Source organism: Melospiza melodia, chromosome 5 (genome assembly GCF_035770615.1).
Source record: "Melospiza melodia melodia isolate bMelMel2 chromosome 5, bMelMel2.pri, whole genome shotgun sequence".
Taxonomy (NCBI): domain Eukaryota; kingdom Metazoa; phylum Chordata; class Aves; order Passeriformes; family Passerellidae; genus Melospiza; species Melospiza melodia.
The window spans coordinates 91,146,627-91,164,927 of record NC_086198.1 but is presented as its reverse complement, the minus strand read 5'-3'; the positions used below and the strand labels follow the sequence as shown (position 1 = coordinate 91,164,927).

Below are 18,301 nucleotides of genomic sequence, written 5' to 3'. Positions count from 1 at the left end.
GGAGGAAGCAGCCAGGGGTGGGGGGAGCACTCAGGGTCACTTTGCCAGGACAGGTGACATTTTGGGGCTGCAGGGCTGTTACCCACGGCTCAGCAGGACACAGCAGGGAGGGAAGCACGGCATGATGCCCTGAAGGATTTCCCTGTCCCCCCCCCAGGCCGAGCTGATCAGCAAACAGGCGCAGGAGAGGTTCGAGCTGAGCGAGAGCTGCGCGGAGCGGGCGGGGCTGCGCGGAGCCCCCGGGGAGCAGCTCAGCTTCGCCGCCGGCCTCGTCTACTCGCTGAGCCTGCTGCAGGCCACGCTGCACAAATACGAGCAGTGAGTACCGGCCCCGCCCGTCCCGCCCTCCCGGGCGGAGTTCCGGGCGTTCGGGGAGCCGGGCTGGGAAAGGTCGGTGGGGTCGCTGTTATTGCCTTGCCATGGGGTCCTTGCTCTGTGTGTCCTTCCCAAGGGATGGCATGGGAAGGGATTTGGGGAGAAGAAGCAGTGGGATCCATTTCTCCATGAGCTCTCTGTGTCCCTCAAGAGATCACATGGGATCTTGGGAACTGGGCTGGAAAAAAGCTCTGAGATCCCTTTCTCTGTGACCTCTCAGTGTCCCTCTCAAAGGGTGACATGGGAAGGGATTTTGGGAACCAGGCTAGAGACAAACAGCAGAATCCCTTTATTCCCTTGTGAGGATCCCCTTCTCCATGACCTCTTTGTGTCCCTCTCAAAGGGTGACATGGGAAGGGATTTTGGGAGCCAGGCTAGAAAAAAAACAGTGGGATCCCTTTATTTCCTTGTGAAGATCCCTTTCTCTGTGACCTCTGCGTGTCCTTCCCAAGAGATGACACATGAAGGAATTTTGGGATCTAAACTAGAGAAGAGGGATGGGTTCCCATTCTTCTTCTCAAGAGGTGACACATGAAGGAATCTTGGGAACCAGTCTAGAAAAAAGCAGCAGGATCCCCTTCTCTGTGACTTCTCTGTCCTTCCCAAGAGGTGATATGAGAAGGAATTTTGGGAGCCAGGCTAGAAAAAAAGCAGTGGGATCCCTTTATTTCCTTGTGAAGATCCCTTTCTCTGTGACCTCTGTGTGTCCTTCCCAAGAGATGACACATGAAGGAAATTTGGGAGCCAATCTAGAAAAAACCAGCAGGGTTCCCTTCTCTGTGACCTCTGTGTGTCCTTCCCAAGGGATGGCATGGGAAGGGATTTGGGGAGAAGAAGCAGTGGGATCTATTTCTCCATGAGCTCTCTGTGTCCTTCAAGAGATCACATGGGATCTTGGGAACTGGGCTGGAAAAAAGCTCTGAGATCCCTTTCTCTGTGACCCCTCAGTGTCCCTCTCAAAGGGTGACTTGGGAAGGGTTTTGGGAACCAGGCTAGAGAAAAACAGCAGAATCCCCTTATTCCCTTGTGAGGATCCCCTTCTCCATGACCTCTTTGTGTCCCTCTCAAAGGGTGACTTGGGAAGGGATTTTGGGAGCCAGGCTAGAAAAAAAACAGTGGGATCCCTTTATTTCCTTGTGAAGATCCCTTTCTCTGTGACCTCTGCGTGTCCTTCCCAAGAGATGACACATGAAGGAATTTTGGGAGCCAATCTAGAAAAAACCAGCAGGGTTCCCTTCTCTGTGACCTCTGTGTGTCCTTCCCAAGGGATGGCATGGGAAGGGATGTGGGGAGAAGAAGCAGTGGGATCCATTTCTCCATGAGCTCTCTGTGTCCCTCAAGAGATCACATGGGATCTTGGGAACTGGGCTGGAAAAAAGCTCTGAGATCCCTTTCTCTGTGACCTCTCAGTGTCCCTCTCAAAGGGTGACTTGGGAAGGGATTTTGGGAGCCAGGCTAGAAAAAAAACAGTGGGATCCCTTTATTTCCTTGTGAAGATCCCTTTCTCTGTGACCTCTGTGTGTCCTTCCCAAGAGGTGACACATGAAGGAATTTTGGGATCTAAACTAGAGAAGAAGGATGGGTTCCCATTCTCCTTCTCAAGAGTGACACATGAAGGAATTTTGGGAGCCAGTCTAGAAAAAAACAGCAGGATCCCCTTCTCTGTGACCTCTGTGTGTCCTTCCCAAGAGGTGACACATGAAGGAATTTTGGGAGCCAGGCTAGAGAAGAAGGATGGGTTCCCATTCTCCTTCTCAAGAGGTGACACATGAAGGAATTTTGGGAGCCAGGCTACAAAGAAGCCTCAGGATCCCCTTATTCCCTGGTGAGGGTTCCCATCTCCATGACCCTCCTGGTGTCCCCCTGGGAAGGAGCTCCAGCCCCAGCCAGGTCACAGCCGTGTCCCTGTCCCCAGGCCAGCGATGCCTCAGGGCTCTGATTTCCCACGCCCTGCCCGGAGGTGCCCCCAGCCCCTTGTCCTTGTCCCCTCAGGGCCCTGAACCGCTGCAGTGTGGAGGTGTACAAGAAGGTGGGGACCCTGTACCCCGAGATGAGCGTCCACGAGCGCTCCCTGGACTTCCTGATCGAGCTGCTCCACAAGGACCAGCTGGACGAGACCGTCAACGTGGAGCCGCTCACCAAGGCCATCAAGTACTACCAGGTGGGGCTGGTGGCACTGGGGGCAGGTGCCACCTCACCTGTTGGACGTGGATCAGCTCCTTTTGGCAGCCCTTTCCTTTGGGTGTTGTCACCCAGGTGACCATGGCTGTGTCCCCTGCTCTGTGTCCATCCCACATTCCTCCCTTCCACGCTGCTCACCTGTGGGGTTAAGCACCACCAGCTCTTTTGGGGCACTGTTGTTACTTCCATTTTAAAAATGGCCCAAAACCTCAAAATTTGGGGTTTTTTTTGAGCGTTCCCACATTGGATTTTTTCCATGTGGATGCTGATCCTGCCATTCCCACAGCACCTGTACAGCATCCACCTGGCTGACCAGGCTGAGGACTGCACCCTGCAGCTGGCTGACCACATCAAGGTGAGTGGGGACAACCCCACCTCTGTGTCCCCAGGATCCCTGTGGGAGGGGAGGTGCCCCTGCTGCCACTCCCCAGTACAGCCACTCTTCCCCAGTGATGGCACTGGGCTCAGGGAATGGGGACATGGGGACGAGAAGAGCGAGAGTGGGAATGTGGGGACGCTCCTGTCTCGGGGTGGGGGTTGTATCCTGGATTTCCCAAGGGAAGAACCAGAGTCCTGCACGCTTGGATAAAACCAAACCAGACCAGAAGCAGCCTGACTGCCTCAGCCTGTGTCCCTGCTCCTGGAAATCATGGGGTGGTGGCAGGGTACGTCCTGGAATTCCTGGGACTGAAACCCTGGTGTGCCCTGGGACCCCTGTCCCTGTCCCTGTGCTGAGGGTCCCTGTGCCTGTGCCCACAGTTCACTCAGAGTGCCTTGGACTGCATGGGGGTGGAGGTGTGCCGGCTGCGGGCCTTCCTCCAGGTAGGATCTTCCTCCAGGTAGGATCTTCCTCCAGGTAGCACCTGCCAGGATGGCTGGGCACATGCCAGCTTCCTGCTGTCCCCGTGTCCCTCTGTCTGAGATCCCTTCTTGTCCCTCTGTCTGAGGTCCTTCCCTGTCTCTCATGTCCCTCTCAGGTCGCTCTCTGTCCGTGTGTCTGTCAGAGTTCCCCCTCCCTAAGGTCCCTCTGTGTCCCCTTATCCCTCTGAGGTCCCTCCATGTCCCTCTCTCTCCCTGTGACCTTCTGAAGTCACTCTGTCTACAGTCCCTCTGTGTCCCCATGTCCCTCTGAGGTCTCTCTCTCTAAGGTCCCTCTGTGTCCCCATGTCCCTCTGTTCCCTGTGTCCTTCTAAGGTCCCTCTGTGTCCCCATGTCCCTCTGAGGTTCCCTCTCTCCAAGGTCCCTCTCTGTCCCCATGTCCCTCTGTTCCTGTGTCCCTCTAAGGTCCCTCACTCTCTCTGTGTCCCTTTGAGGTTCCTTCTCTCTGAGGTCCCTTTGTGTCCCCAAGTTCCCCCATTCCTGTGTCCTTCTAAGGTCCTGCTCTCTCTTTGTGTCCCTCTAAGGTCCCTCTCTCCAAGGTCTCTCTGTGTCCCCATGTCCCACGTCCCAGTGTCCCTCTGAGATCCATCTGAGTCCCTCTATCCCCGTGCCCCTCTGTGTCCCCACGCCCCTCTGATGTCCCCACATCCCCGTGTCCCTCTGAGGTGCCTCTGTGTCCCCAGGCCGGGCAGGAGGCAGCAGACCTGGCCATCCTGCTCAAGGACCTGGAGACGTCCTGCAGTGACATCCGCCAGTTCTGCAAGAAGATCCGGCGCCGCATGCCGGGCACGGACGCGCCGGGAATCCCGGCGGCCCTGGGCTTCGGGCCACAGGTGAGGGGACAGGGACACCCTCAGGCCACCCCTCAGGCACAAACTGGGAGCTGTGGGATGCACTGGGCCAGCAGCAAACACCCCAGGGAAGCTGGGCAGCAGCTCAGGGCAGAGGGAGGTGGTGTGAGCTGAGCTGGGATCGTGGAATCAGGGATTGGTTTAGGTTGGAAAATCCCTGGGAGATCTCTGAGTCCAGCAGTGCCCCAGCACTGCCAAGGCCATCCCTGGGAGATCCCTGAGTCCAGCCACGCCCCAGCACTGCCAAGGCCATCCCTGGGAGATCCCTGAGTCCAGCCATGCCCCAGCACTGCCAAGGCCATCCCTGGGAGATCCCTGAGTCCAACCAGGCCCCAGCACTGCCAAGGCCATCCCTGGGAGATCCCTGAGTCCAACCACGCCCCAGCACTGCCAAGACCATCACTGACCATGTCCCCAAGTGGATGTTGAATCCCTCCAGGGTTGGGGACAACCCTTCCCAGGAGGAATTTTCCCAATATCCAACCTGGCCCAGCCTGAGGCCGTTCCTCTCACCCTGTCCCTGTTCCCTGGGATAAGATCCCAAATCTGGTCCCCCCTGGCTGTCCTCTCCTGTCAGGGAGTTGTGCAGAGCCACAAGGTGCCCCCTGAGCCTCCTTTGCTCCAGGCTGAGCCCCTTCCCAGCTCCCTCAGCTGCTCCTGGAGCTCCTTCCCTGGGCACGATGGATTTTGTGTTCCCATCTCAGATAAAGACCTGGATTCACACCCAGACCCATCCCCTCCATCTTCCCGTTATTTCCCCCAGTCCTGGTGACAATCCCAGGGCAGGACTCCAGGAGCCCCCGTGTCCGTGCCATCCCCAGTGACCCTCTGTGCCCTGGCAGGTGTCGGAGACGCTGCTGGAGTGCCGCAAGCACCTGACGTGGGTGGTGGCCGTGCTGCAGGAGGTGGCGGCGGCCGGGGCGCAGCTGATCGCGCCGCTGGCCGAGAACGAGGGGCTGCCCGCGCCGCGCCTCGAGGAGCTGGCCTTCAAAGTCAGCGAGCAGGTGGGCATCCCCCAGCGTGCCAGGTGGGCATCTGCCAGCATTCCCAGGTGGGCATCCTCCAGCAGTACGGGTGGGCATCCTCCAGCATTCCCAGGTGGGCATCCTCCAGCATGCCAGCTGGGCATCCTCCAGCAGTACGGGTGGGCATCCTCCAGCAGTACAGGTGGGCATCCTCCAGCATTCCCAGGTGGGCATCCGCCAGCAGTACAGGTGGGCATCCGCCAGCATTCCCAGGTGGGCATCCTCCAGCATGCCAGCTGGGCATCCTCCAGCAGTACAGGTGGGGCACTCTTCCCTCCATTCCCATCTGGGCATCCTCCAGCATTCCCAGGTGGGACATCCTTTCCACCAGTCGTAGGTTGAACATCCTTCACGATTCCCAGGTGGGATATCCTTCCCACCATTCCCAGGTAGAACATCCTTCACCATTCCCAGGTGGGACATCCTTCCCACCATTCCCAAGTGGGACGTCCTTCCCACCATTCCCAGGTGGGACATTCTTCCCATCATTCCCAGGTAGAACATCCTTCACCATTCCCAGCTGGGCATCCTCCACCATTCTGAGGTGGGGCATTCTTCACCATTCCCAGCTGGGATGCCCTTCCCACCATTCCCAGGTGGGACATTCTTCCCACCATTCCCAGGTGGGACATCCTTCACCATTCCCAGGTAGAACATCCTCCACCATTCCTGGTAGAACACCCTTCCCACCATTGCCAGGTGGGATGTCCTTCCCACCATTCCCAGCTAGAGCACCCTTCCCCATTCCCAGATGGGAGATCTTTCACCATTCCCAGGTAGAACATCCTTCCCACTAGTCCCAGGTGGGACATCCCTCCCGCCATTCCTAGGTGGGACATCCTTCACCATTCCCAGGTGGGATGTCCTTCCCACCATTCCCACGTAGAACATCCTCCACCATTCCCAGGTTAAACACCCTTCCCACCATTCCCAGCTGGGACATCCTCCACCATTCCCAGGTGGAACACCCTTCCCACCATTCCCAGGTGGGACATCCTTGGTGAAGGGACAAGGAGTGGGTCCTGTGTAAATCATCCCCTTCTGTTTGGTGTTGCTTGGATTTTTGTGTGTGCAGCTTTTTCTGCATTTTGTTGGTTGGATTTGTTGATGGAAGTGAAGGTTTGTGTTGGACGTGGATTTTAAGGATGATTCTTAAACATCAGAGGGACATTCTTAAAAATCAGAGGAACATCTTAACCATCAGAGGAACATCTTAACCATCAGAGAGACAGCTTAAAAATAAGGGAGAGATCCTTAAACACCAGAGGGACATTCTGAAAAATCAGAGGAACATCCTTAACCGTCAGAGGAACATCTTAAACATCACAGGGACACCCTTAAACCTCAGAGGAACATTTTAAACATCAGAGGGACACTTTTAAACATCAGGGCGACATCTTTAAACACCAGAGGGACACCCTTAAAAATCAGAGGAACATCCTTAACCATCAGAGGCACCCCCTTAAACATCAGGGAGAGATCCTTAAACACCAGAGGGACATCCTTAAAAAGCAGAGGAACATCTTAAATGTCAGTGGGACATTTTAAAAATCACAGGGACACCCTTAAACATCAGGGAGAGGTCCTTAAACACCAGAGGGATATCCTTAAAAATTAGAGGAACATCCTTAACCATCAGAGGAGCATCTTAAACACCAGAGGGACATCCTTAAAAATCAGAGGAACATCTTTAACCATCAGAGGAACACCTTAAACACCAGAGGGACACCCTTAGACTTCAGGGAGAGATCCTTAAACACCAGAGGGATATCCTTAAACATCAGAGGAACATTTTAAACATCAGAGGGACACTTTTAAACCTCAGGGAGACATCCTTAAATATCAGAAGGACATTTTAAATGCCAGGCTGACATCCTTGAAAATGAGAGAAACATCCTTAACCATCAGAGGGACATCTTAAACATCAGAGGGACACCCTTAAACATCAGAGGGACACCCTTAAACATCAGAGGGACACCCTTAAACATCAGAGGGAGATCCTTAAATATCAGAGTGATATCTTAAACATCCAAGGGACACTTTTAACCATCAGAGGGACACCCTTAACCGTCAGAGGGAAACACCAGTTGTGGGATGTGGGGACTGTGAGCCCAGCCCAGGGCCAGCAGCCAGCTCCTTCCTGTCCTTCCCAGATTTACGGCTCCCAGGGCATCAATCCCTACGAGTGCCTGCGCCAGTCCTGCAGCATCCTCATGGCCACCATGAACAAGATGGCCACGGCCATGCAGGAGGGCGAGTACGACGCCGACCGCCCGCAGAACAAGGTGGGCTGGGCTCTGTTCTGGTCACCAGCAGGCTCTGCGTGGCCAGCACAGGGAGTTGGGCAGCTGGGGTGTCTGGGATTCTCCCTAAAATCCCGATTGTCCCCCTGGTCCAGCCCACACCGCCGGCGGAGCTCCGGGCAGCCGCGCTCCGGGCGGAGATCACGGATGCTGAGGGGCTGGGGCTGAAGCTGGAGGACAGGGAGACGGTCATCAAGGAGCTGAAGAAGTCCCTCAAGATCAAGGTGAGGTGTTCCTCCCTGACCCCTGCCTTCCTGGCTCCTCCTCAGCGATCCCTGCCTGTCCCTCACTGATCCCTGCTGTCCCTCACCCATCCCTGCTGTCCCTCACCGATCCCTGCTGTCCCTCACCCATCCCTGCTGTCCCTCACCCATCCCTGCTGTCCCTCACTGATCCCTGCCTGTCCCTCACTGATCCCTGCTGTCCCTCACCCATCCCTGCTGTCCCTCACTGATCCCTGCCTGTCCCTCACCCATCCCTGCTGTCCCTCACCGATCCCTGCCTGTCCCTCACTGATCCCTGCTGTCCCTCACTGATCCCTGCCTGTCCCTCACTGATCCCTGCCTGTCCCTCACTGATCCCTGCTGTCCCTCACCCATCCCTGCTGTCCTTCACCCATCCCTGCTGTCCCTCACCCATCCCTGCTGTCCCTCACTGATCCCTGCCTGTCCCTCACTGATCCCTGCTGTCCCTCACCCATCCCTGCTGTCCCTCACCCATCCCTGCTGTCCTTCACCCATCCCTGCTGTCCCTCACTGATCCCTGCCTGTCCCTCACCCATCCCTGCTGTCCCTCACCCATCCCTGCTGTCCCTCACCCATCCCTGCTGTCCCTCACCCATCCCTGCTGTCCCTCACCCATCCCTGCCTGTCCCTCACCCATCCCTGCTGTCCCTCACCCATCCCTGCTGTCCCTCACCCATCCCTGCTGTCCCTCACCCATCCCTGCTGTCCCTCACTGATCCCTGCTGTCCCTCACCCATCCCTGCAGTCCCTCACCCATCCCTGCTGTCCCTCACCCATCCCCACCTTCCTGGCTGCTGTGGGATTCATCTCCACACTCCTGCTGACTTCCTACCTGTGGAGATGCTGATCCCAAGCCCCATCCAGGTCTCCTGGGGATGTTTTTCCCGTGGGCAGGGAGGTGCTGCCATCCAGATCTTGGGGTGCTCAGGGTGGAAGCTGTTCTGGGTTTCAGCCGTGGTGATTTGGGGGCCCTGGGGAGCTGTTCTGGGCTCCAGCTGTGGGTGTTGGTGATTTGGGGGCTCTGAGGAGCTGTTCTGGGCTCCAGCTGTGGGTGCTGGTGATTTGGGGCTCTCAGGAGCTGTTCCGGGTTCCAGCTGTGGGTGCTGGTGATTTGGGGGCTCTGGGGAGCTGTTCTGGGTTCCAGCTGTGGGTGTCAGTGATTTGGGGGCTCTCGGGAGCTGTTCTGGGCTCCAGTCATGGGTGCTGGTGATTTGGGGGCTCTCGGGAGCTGTTCTGGTCTCCAGCCATGGGTGCTGGTGATTTGGGGGCTCCCCCAGCTCCCTGATTCCCTCCCTGCTGCCCCTGCAGGGCGAGGAGCTCAGCGAGGCCAACGTGCGGCTCAGTCTGCTGGAGAAGAAGCTGGACAGCGCCTCCAAGGACGCCGACGACCGCGTGGAAAAGATCCAGACCAAGCTGGACGAGACCCAGACGCTGCTCAAAAAGAAGGAGAAGTGAGTTTGGAACGGGGCTGGGGGTGTGGAGCTCATCCAGGGGAAGCCACGGAGCTGCTCCAAGAGCTGGGTTCCCTCTGCTTGGAGCCAGCTGGGAGAGCTGGGAATGCTCACTTGGAGAAGAGAAGGATCCATGGAGAGCTCAGAGGCTCCTCCAGGGCCTGAAGGGGCTCCAGGAGAGCTGGAGAGGGACTGGGGACAAGGGATGGAGGGACAGGATGAAGGGTCCTGGCCAAGCAGCATCCCTGGCCTCACACATCCCTCCCTCCCTCCCTCTCTCCGTGTGCTCTCCCCAGGGAGTTCGAGGAGACCATGGACGCTCTCCAGGCTGACATCGACCAGCTGGAGTCGGAGAAGGTGGAGCTGAAGCAGCGCCTCAACAACCAGTCCAAGAGGACGATCGAGGGGCTGCGGGGAGCTCCGCCCTCGGGCGTGGCCTCCATCGTGTCCGGCATCGCCGGGGGTGAGGGACAGCACCGGGGCCGGGGTGTGCTCCTGCCGGGCTGGTGGGTGACCGGGAGTGTGGGAATGGAGCTCCCACAGAGCCGCAGCCTCTGCCGCACTCCCAGTGCTGCCTCCGGGCAATGGTGCTGGCACCTTCTCATTCCCAAGGGAGCAGGAGCGGCTCCGTGCTGAGCCCTGGCTCTGGGGCAGCATTGCAGGGCCTGCTGGGGGCACTCCCCTGCTGGGAACGGGGTCAGCCCCAGGTGTGGCCCTGGGAGCCCGGAGCTGCTCCAGGCACAGCTCCTCTCCCACCCAATCCTGGGATTTAATCCTGATTTCTCTCGTCTCTCCCTGTGCTGCAGAGGAGCAGCAGCGAGGTACGGACACACCTGCATGCAGCACGGGGGGTGCAATCCCAGCCCCCCAAACCCTGGGACACGGCTCCGGGGGGGCCAGGGATGGATCCAGGTCCTGCTCGGAGCCTGCTGGGCCTGGGGGCTCCGGGGGGCCGGGAAGGGAGGGATGGGCATGGAACTGTGATGGGTGTGGAGATGGAGAGCTTGGGAAGGGGCACTGGGAGTGGTGGGACTGCTCCAGGGAGGTGCCACGTGTTGGTGACAGTGCCCTGTGCCACCGTCAGGGGTGGCAGTGCTGATGGCAGTGCTGATGGCAGTGTCCTGTGTTGGTGGCAGTGCCCTGTGTTGGTGGCAGTGCTGATGGCAGTGCCCTGTGCCGCCATCACAGGTGGCAGTGCTGATGGCAGGGCCCCGTGTTGGTGACAGTGCCCTGTGTTGGTGACAATGCTGATAGCAGTGCCCTGTGCCACCGTCAGGGGTGGCAGTGCCCTCTGCCACTGTCAAGGGTGGCAGCACCGATGGCAGTGTCCCTGTGTTGGCAACAGTGTCCCTGTGTTGGTGGCAGTGCTGATGGCTGTGTCCCTGTGCCACCATCACGGGTGACAATGCTGATGGCCGTGACCCTGTGTGTGGCAGTGGTGATGGCAGTGCCCTGTGTGTGGCAGTGCCCTGTGCAGGTGTCGGTGCTGATGGCCATGTCCCTGTGTGTGGCAGTGCTGATGGCCGTGTGGCCGTGTCCCTGTGCAGGTGGCAGTGCTGATGGCCATGTCCCTGTGTTGGTGGCAGTGCTGATGGCCGTGTGGCCGTGTTGGTGGCAGTGCCCTGTGTGTGATGGCCGTGTGGCCGTGTCCCTGTGCAGGTGGCAGTGCTGATGGCCGTGTGGCTGTGTTGGTGGCAGTGCCCTGTGTGTGATGGCCGTGTGGCCGTGTCCCTGTGCAGGTGTCGGTGCTGATGGCCATGTCCCTGTGTGTGGCAGTGCTGATGGCCATGTCCCTGTGTTGGTGGCAGTGCTGATGGCCGTGTGGCCGTGTCCCTGTGCAGGTGGCAGTGCTGATGGCCATGTCCCTGTGTGTGGCAGTGCTGATGGCCGTGTGGCCGTGTCCCTGTGCAGGTGGCAGTGCTGATGGCCGTGTCCCTGTGTTGGTGGCAGTGCCCTGTGTGTGTGGCAGTGATGGCCCTGTGTGTGATGGCCATGTGGCCGTGTCCCTGTGCAGGTGTCGGTGCTGATGGCCATGTCCCTGTGTGTGGCAGTGCTGATGGCCGTGTCCCTGTGTTGGTGGCAGTGCCATGTGTGGCAGTGCTGGCCCTGTGTGTGATGGCCGTGTGGCCGTGTCCCTGTGCAGGTGTCGGTGCTGATGGCCGTGTCCCTGTGTTGGTGGCAGTGCTGATGGCCGTGTGGCCGTGTCCCTGTGCAGGTGGCAGTGCTGATGGCCATGTCCCTGTGTTGGTGGCAGTGCTGATGGCCGTGTGGCTGTGTTGGTGGCAGTGCCCTGTGTGTGATGGCCGTGTGGCCGTGTCCCTGTGCAGGTGTCGGTGCCGGGCAGGTGCCGGGCGGTGGCTCTGGCCCCGTGCAGGTCAAGGACTCTCCCCTGCTGCTGCAGCAGATCGACGCCCTGCAGCTCTCCCTGAAACACCTCAAGAACGAGAACAACCTGCTCAAGGTGGGGGAACGGGGTGGGGTCCTGTGGGATGGGATAAATGTGGGATGGGATCCCGTGGGATGTGATTCCTGTGGGATGGGATAAATGTGGGATGGGATCCCGTGGGATGTGATTCCTGTGGGATGGGATAAATGTGGGATGGGGTCCATGTGGGATGGGATAAATGTGGGATGGGGTCCGTGTGGGATGGGATAAATGTGGGATGGGATAAATGTGGGATGGGGTCCATGTGGGATGGGATCCATGTGGGATGGGATAAATGTGGGATGGGATCTCCATGGGATGGGATCTATATGGGATGAGATCCATGTGGGACGTGATCCATGTGGGATGGGATTCCTGTGGGATGGGATAAATGTGGGATGGGGTCCATGTGGGATGGGATAAATGTGGGATGGGATCCATGTGGGATGGGATCCATGTGGGATGGGATTCCTGTGGGATGGGGTCCATGTGGGATGGGGTAAATGTGGGATGGGATCTCCACGGGATGGGATCCAGGTGGGATGAGATCCATGTGGGACGTGATCCATGTGGGATGGGATTCCTGTGGGATGGGGTCCATGTGGGATGTGATCCCCATGGGATGGGATCTGGGTGGGATGTGCCCTGTGGGATGGGATCCCCATGGGACATCACCCATGTGGGATGTGTTCCCCGTGGGATGAGATCCCTGTGGGATATGGGATGAGCTGGAGAACAGGCTCTCATCAGGAGTGCTCCAGAGGAAGGGCCTGAGGGCAGGGTCAGCACTGGGAGCTGGGGGTGCTGCTGCTGTCCCTGCCAGCCCTGTCCCCTCAGTGCAGAAGCCACCGGCACAATCTGATTGATTCATTGATTGATTGATTGATTAATGAACACCCCACCTATGGGGCACAGCAGCAGATAACCCAATTAACCAACTATTCTAATGGGTATTAATTGTAATGGATGGGATGGAGCAGCTCATTAAATCCATCCAGCCCCACATGCAAGGAATCCCCATGGGGCCCATCCCTGCTGTCCTTAGCAGCGTTTCCCCCCTGCTTTCCTGCTTTCCCCCTTTCCCCGGTGTTTCCCCCATTTCCCACACCACTCACTGGGATTCCATGGTGCCAGGGTGCCCAGATGAAGCTGGAGCTGGCCAGCCTGGCACCGCTGCAGGTGCTGTGCATGGCCATGGCACAACGTTTTACCCCCTGCTTTCCCCCATATCCCCCTTTCCCTGGCATTTTCCCCATTCCCTGTGCCCCTCACTGTGGTTTCTGTGGTGCCAGGGTGCCCAGATGAAGCTGGAGCTGGCCAGCCTGGCACTGCTGCAGGTGCCGTGTGTGGCCATGGCACAGCGTTTCACCCCCGTTTCCCCCTTTCCCTGGCATTTTCCCCATTTCCTGTGCCCCTCACTGGGATTCCATGGTGCCAGGGTGCCCAGATGAAGCTGGAGCTGGCCAGCCTGGCACCGCTGCAGGTGCTGTGCATGGCCATGGCACAACATTTTACCCCCTGCTTTCCCCCATTTCCCCCTTTCCCTGGCATTTTCCCCATTCCCTGTGCCCCTCACTGTGGTTTCTGTGGTGCCAGGGTGCCCAGATGAAGCTGGAGCTGGCCAGCCTGGCACTGCTGCAGGTGCCGTGTGTGGCCATGGCACAGCGTTTCACCCCCGTTTCCCCCTTTCCCTGGCATTTTCCCCATTTCCTGTGCCACTCACTGTGGTTTCTGTGGTGCCAGGGTGCCCAGATGAAGCTGGAGCTGGCCAGCCTGGCGCCGCTGCAGGTGCTGTGCATGGCCATGGCACAGCGTTTCACCCCCTGCTTTCCCCCATATCCCCCTTTCCCCAGTGTTTCCCCATTTCCTGTGCCCCTCACTGGGATTCCATGGTGCCAGGGTGCCCAGATGAAGCTGGAGCTGGCCAGCCTGGCACCGCTGCAGGTGCCGCGCGTGGCCATGGCACAACGTTTCACCCCCATTTCCCCATTTCCTGTGCCCCTCACTGTGGTTTCTGTGGTGCCAGGGTGCCCAGATGAAGCTGGAGCTGGCCAGCCTGGCGCCGCTGCAGGTGCTGTGCATGGCCACGGCACAGCGTTTCACCCCCATTTCCCCTTTGCCCGGTATTTCCCCATTTCCCACACCACTCACTGTGGTTTCTGTGGTGCCAGGGTGCCCAGATGAAGCTGGAGCTGGCCAGCCTGGCACCCCTGCAGGTGCCGCGCGTGGCCGTGGCGCGGGAGCGGCCGCCCGAGGCGCTGCCCACGCAGAGCCTGTACCGCAAGACCACGCAGCTGCTGGAGACCCTGTACCAGCTCAGCGCCAACGCCAAGGTGCTGGACATGAGGCAGAGCAAGTCCAGTAGGTCCTACAGAAACTTTCCTTGGGGTTTGGGGGGTCTGGGGCACCCCTGGGTGGTCCCTCTGCCCACAGGACTGGTGGTGATGTCTGCCTGTGGTGGGGCTCGCTGCGGGGTGGCACCTGCTCTGCTGCCAGCAGCTTTGGGGTGTTTGGCTTGAGGGACAGTCCCTGTGTTGGGGACACGGCTCAGTGTCCAGGGATTGAGCTGCTCCGGGGTGGCTCAGCCTCTCCTTGCTGGGGAGCCCCCCAAGCCCTGAAATCGCCCTGGTGCTAATCCAAGGGGGTCAGAACTCCTCCAGAACCTACCCAGTGCCAACCCAAGGAGATCCAACCCCCAAACCCCGCTGGGTGCCAGCCTGAGGAAATCAAACCTCCCTGAAATCCCCTGGTACCAGCCTGACACAGTCAAACCCCGCCAGAACCAACCCAGTAACAACCTGAGGAGGTGAAATTCCCCCAAAACCTGCCCAGTACCAACCTGAGGGGGTCAAACCTCCCCAAAACCCACCCAGTACCAACCTGAGGAAGTGAAAACCCCCAAAACCCACCTGGTACCAACTTGAGGAGATCAAACCCCCAAAACCCACCCAGTGCCAACCTGAGAAGGTCAAAACCCACCTGGTGCCAGCCAGAGGAGTTCAATCCCCCCAAAGCCCTGGGAGTGCCAGCCTGAGGAGATCAAACCCCATGAAATCCCCTGGTACCAACCCGAGGGGGTCAAACTCCCCAAAACCCACGCGGTACCAACCTGAGGAGGTAAAAATCCCCAAAAACCTGCCCAGTACCAATGTGAGGAGTTCAATCCCCCCAGAACCCTGGGGGTGCCAGCCTGAGGGGGTGCCAGCGCTGAGCTGTGTCCGTGTCCCCCCGGCCCATCCCTCCCTTCCCGTTGTCCGCAGCGAGGAGCTCCTCGGCGCGGCTGCTGGAGCAGACAGCCCGGCTCTGCGCCCTCAAGAACTCCATCGACGCCCTGAAGGTGAGCAAGGGCCTTCTCCAGCACTGGGGGGACCTGGGGGGCACCCCCCAGCCCAGCCCTGCAGTCCCCAGGCTGCGGCTGGTGGCACCTGGTGGCAGTGAGGGGACGAGGTGCTGCCCGTTCCCGTTCTCCCACAACAGTGGGGTTTGACCCCTCTGGTTCCTGCCCAGGGTGGGTTTTGGGGCTCTGGGGTGAGTGAGGAGGGTCCCCCCGGGTGGTTTTGGGGTGACCTTGCTGTGCCCCAGGACGACACGCTGCGGGAGATGGTTCAGCAGCAGCCGGGCGCCGGCGTCTCCACCACCTTCGGCACCTTCCCGTCCTCCTCCTTCCTGAAGGTGAGAGCCCAGCCTGAGGGACCCCAGTCCTGAGGGACCCAATCCTGAGGGACCCCAATCCTGAGGGACCCCAGTCCTGAGGGACCCCCAGCTCTGAGAGCCACAGCCTGAGGGACCCCAATCCTGAGGGACCCAATCCTGAGGGACCCAATCCTGAGGGACCCCAGTCCTGAGGGACCCCAATCCTGAGGGACCCAATCCTGAGGGATCCAATCCTGAGGGACACCAGTCCTGAGGGACCCCAATCCTGAGGGACCCAATCCTGAGGGATCCAATCCTGAGGGACCCCGGTCCTGAGGGACCCAATCCTGAGGGACCCAATCCTGAGGGACCCCAATCCTGAGGGGACCCCGGTCCTGAGGGACCCCCAGCTCTGAGAGCCACAGCCTGAGGGACCCCAATCCTGAGGGACCCCAGTCCTGAGGGACCCAATCCTGAGGGGCCCAATCCTGAGGGACCCCAATCCTGAGGGACCCAATCTGAGAGACCCCAATCCTGAGGGATCCAATCCTGAGGGACCCCAGTCCTGAGGGACCCAATCCTGAGGGACCCAGTCTGAGGGACCCCAATCCTGAGGGACACCAGTCCTGAGGGACCCCAATCCTGAGGGACCCAATCCTGAGGGACCCCAATCCTGAGGGACCCCCTATCTGAGGGACCCCAATCCTGAGGGACCCAATCCTGAGGGACCCCAATCCTGAGGGACCCCGGTCCTGAGGGACCCCCAGCTCTGAGAGCCACAGCCTGAGGGACCCCAATCCTGAGGGACCCCAATCCTGAGGGACCCCAATCCTGAGGGACCCAGTCCTGAGGGACCCCAATCCTGAGGGACCCAATCCTGAGGGACCCCCCAGCTCTGAGGGCCCCAGCTCTGAGGCACCCCAATCCCAAAGAAGTCCCCTAATCTCGAGGGACCCCCATTCCTGAGGGAGCCCCAGTTCCAAGAGATGCCAGTCACAAAAACCCCCATTCCTGAGGGACCCCAGCTCTGAGGGGCCCCAGTCCTGAGGGACCCCAATACCAAGGGATCCCCTGTACCTGAGGAACCCAAATCCCAAGGAATCACCAATCTCAAGGAACCCCCATTCCTGAGGGCCCCCCAATTCCAAGGGACTCCAGTCCTGAGGGAGCCCCAATCCTGAGGGACCCCAGTCTTAAAGAATCCCCAATTCTGAGGGAACCCCAATCCCAAGAGATGCCAGTCACAAAAACCCCCGTTCCTGAGAGTCCCCCAATTCTGAACGACCCTAGTCCTGAGGGACCCCAAATCTCAAGGGATCCCCTGTATGTGAGGGACCCCAATCCCAAGAGACCCCCAATCTCGAGAGACCCCCATTCCTGAGGGAACCCCGATTCCAAGAGATGGCAGTCACAAAATCCCCCCATTCCTGAGAGCCCCCCAATTCCAAGGGACTCCAATCCTGGAGGAACCCCCAATCCTGAGGGAACCCAATCTTAAGGGATCCCCAATTCCAAGAGACGCCAGTGACAAAAACTCCCATTCCTGAGAGTCCCCCAATTCTGAGGGACCCCAGTCCTGAGGGACCCCAGTCCCAAGGAACCCTGAATCTCTAAGGGATCCCCAGTCCTGAGGGAACTCCAATTCTAAGAGACACCAGTCACAAAAAACCCTGTTCCTGAGGGACCCCAATGTCAAGGAACCCCCAGTCCTGAGGGACCCCAATCACGAGGAACACCCAATCCTGAGGGAACCCCAATTCCAAGAGATGCCAGTCACAAAAACTCTCGTTCCTGAGAGTCCCCCAGTTCTGAGTGACCCCAATCCTGAGGGACCCCAGTCCCAAGGGATCCCCTGTACCTGAGGAACCCCAACCCCAAGAAACTCCAAATCTTGAGGGGCCCCAGTCCATGCCAAGGTACCCCTGTTCCCAATCCCCAGTTTTGAGGCACCCCCTGTTCTGCCAAACTCCAATCCCGAGGGATCCCCCATTCCGGGGCATGGGGTGGGTGAGGACCCCCTGCTCCACCCCAGCACCGCCCCCCAGGTCCCACCCCCTTGGGGACACTGTGAGGGTGTCACTGTCCCCTTGGGGACACTGAGAGGGTGTCACTGTCCCCTTGGGGACACCCTGAGCGTGTGGCTGTCCCCTTGGGGACACTGAGAGGGTGTCACTGTCCCCTTGGGGGACACCCTGAGCGTGTAGCTGTCCCCTTGGGGACACCGTGAGCATGTGGCTGTCCCCTTGGGGACACTGTGAGGGTGTCACTGTCCCCTTGGGGACACTGTGAACGTGTCACTGTCCCCTTGGGGACACTGTGAGGGTGTCACTGTCCCCTTGGGGACACTGTGAACGTGTCACTGTCCCCTTGGAGACACCCTGAGCGTGTGGCTGTCTCCTTGGGGACACTGTGAGCGTGTCACTGTCCCCTTGGGGGCACCGTGAGTGTGTGGCTGTCCCCTTGGGGACACTGTGAACATGTCACTGTCCCCTTGGGGACACCGTGAGCGTGTGGCTGTCCCCTTGGGGACACTGTGAGGGGGTCACTGTCCCCTTGGGGACACTGTGAGCATGGCACTGTCCCCTTGGAGGACACTGTGAGGGTGTCACTGTCCCCTTGGGGACACTGTGAGCATGGCACTGTCCCCGCAGGCCAAGCAGGAGCAGGCGCAGGGCCCGGCGCTGTGCGGGCGGGTGACGATCCCGTGCGCTCCGGGGCACGGCCAGGCGCACCGGGTGCTGCTCACCCCGGACCTGCTGCAGCACCTCCGCCAGCACTTCGTGGCCTGACCGGCCCTCGGGACCCCGGCCCGCCGTCCCCTCCCTCGGGACCCTCCGTTCGCTCCCCCCTGCCCGGCCCCGCTCGCGGCGGGAGCCGCAGCCGCTTCCCCCGGGGGGATCCGGGCCCCCCGCGCTGCTCTCGGACACTACGGA

At 59.5% G+C, this 18,301-nt stretch overlaps 1 protein-coding gene across 5 annotated transcripts in view; it reads left to right on the top strand.

Moving 5' to 3' along the window:
- DCTN1 (dynactin subunit 1) overlaps window positions 1-18,244 on the top strand; it is a 79,842-nt gene extending 61,598 nt beyond the window's left edge. For 3 of the 5 annotated variants that reach the window (XM_063157832.1, XM_063157830.1, XM_063157828.1), the window contains 16 exons: window positions 158-318; window positions 2,368-2,536; window positions 2,843-2,911; window positions 3,316-3,378; window positions 4,119-4,268; window positions 5,129-5,290; window positions 7,465-7,596; window positions 7,710-7,838; window positions 9,168-9,310; window positions 9,607-9,773; window positions 10,117-10,131; window positions 11,638-11,771; window positions 13,907-14,096; window positions 14,996-15,072; window positions 15,318-15,407; window positions 18,020-18,244. In XM_063157832.1, the coding sequence (XP_063013902.1) occupies window positions 158-318; window positions 2,368-2,536; window positions 2,843-2,911; window positions 3,316-3,378; window positions 4,119-4,268; window positions 5,129-5,290; window positions 7,465-7,596; window positions 7,710-7,838; window positions 9,168-9,310; window positions 9,607-9,773; window positions 10,117-10,131; window positions 11,638-11,771; window positions 13,907-14,096; window positions 14,996-15,072; window positions 15,318-15,407; window positions 18,020-18,157 (1,989 nt within the window). In that variant the 3' untranslated portion in view covers window positions 18,158-18,244. Of the gene's footprint in view, window positions 1-157; window positions 319-2,367; window positions 2,537-2,842; window positions 2,912-3,315; window positions 3,379-4,118; window positions 4,269-5,128; window positions 5,291-7,464; window positions 7,597-7,709; window positions 7,839-9,167; window positions 9,311-9,606; window positions 9,774-10,116; window positions 10,132-11,637; window positions 11,772-12,869; window positions 13,056-13,906; window positions 14,097-14,995; window positions 15,073-15,317; window positions 15,408-18,019 lie in introns of those variants that run through there. The other 2 variants (XM_063157829.1, XM_063157831.1) reach the window with 2 other exon arrangements.
- The last annotated feature ends 57 nt before the right edge of the window (window positions 18,245-18,301 follow it).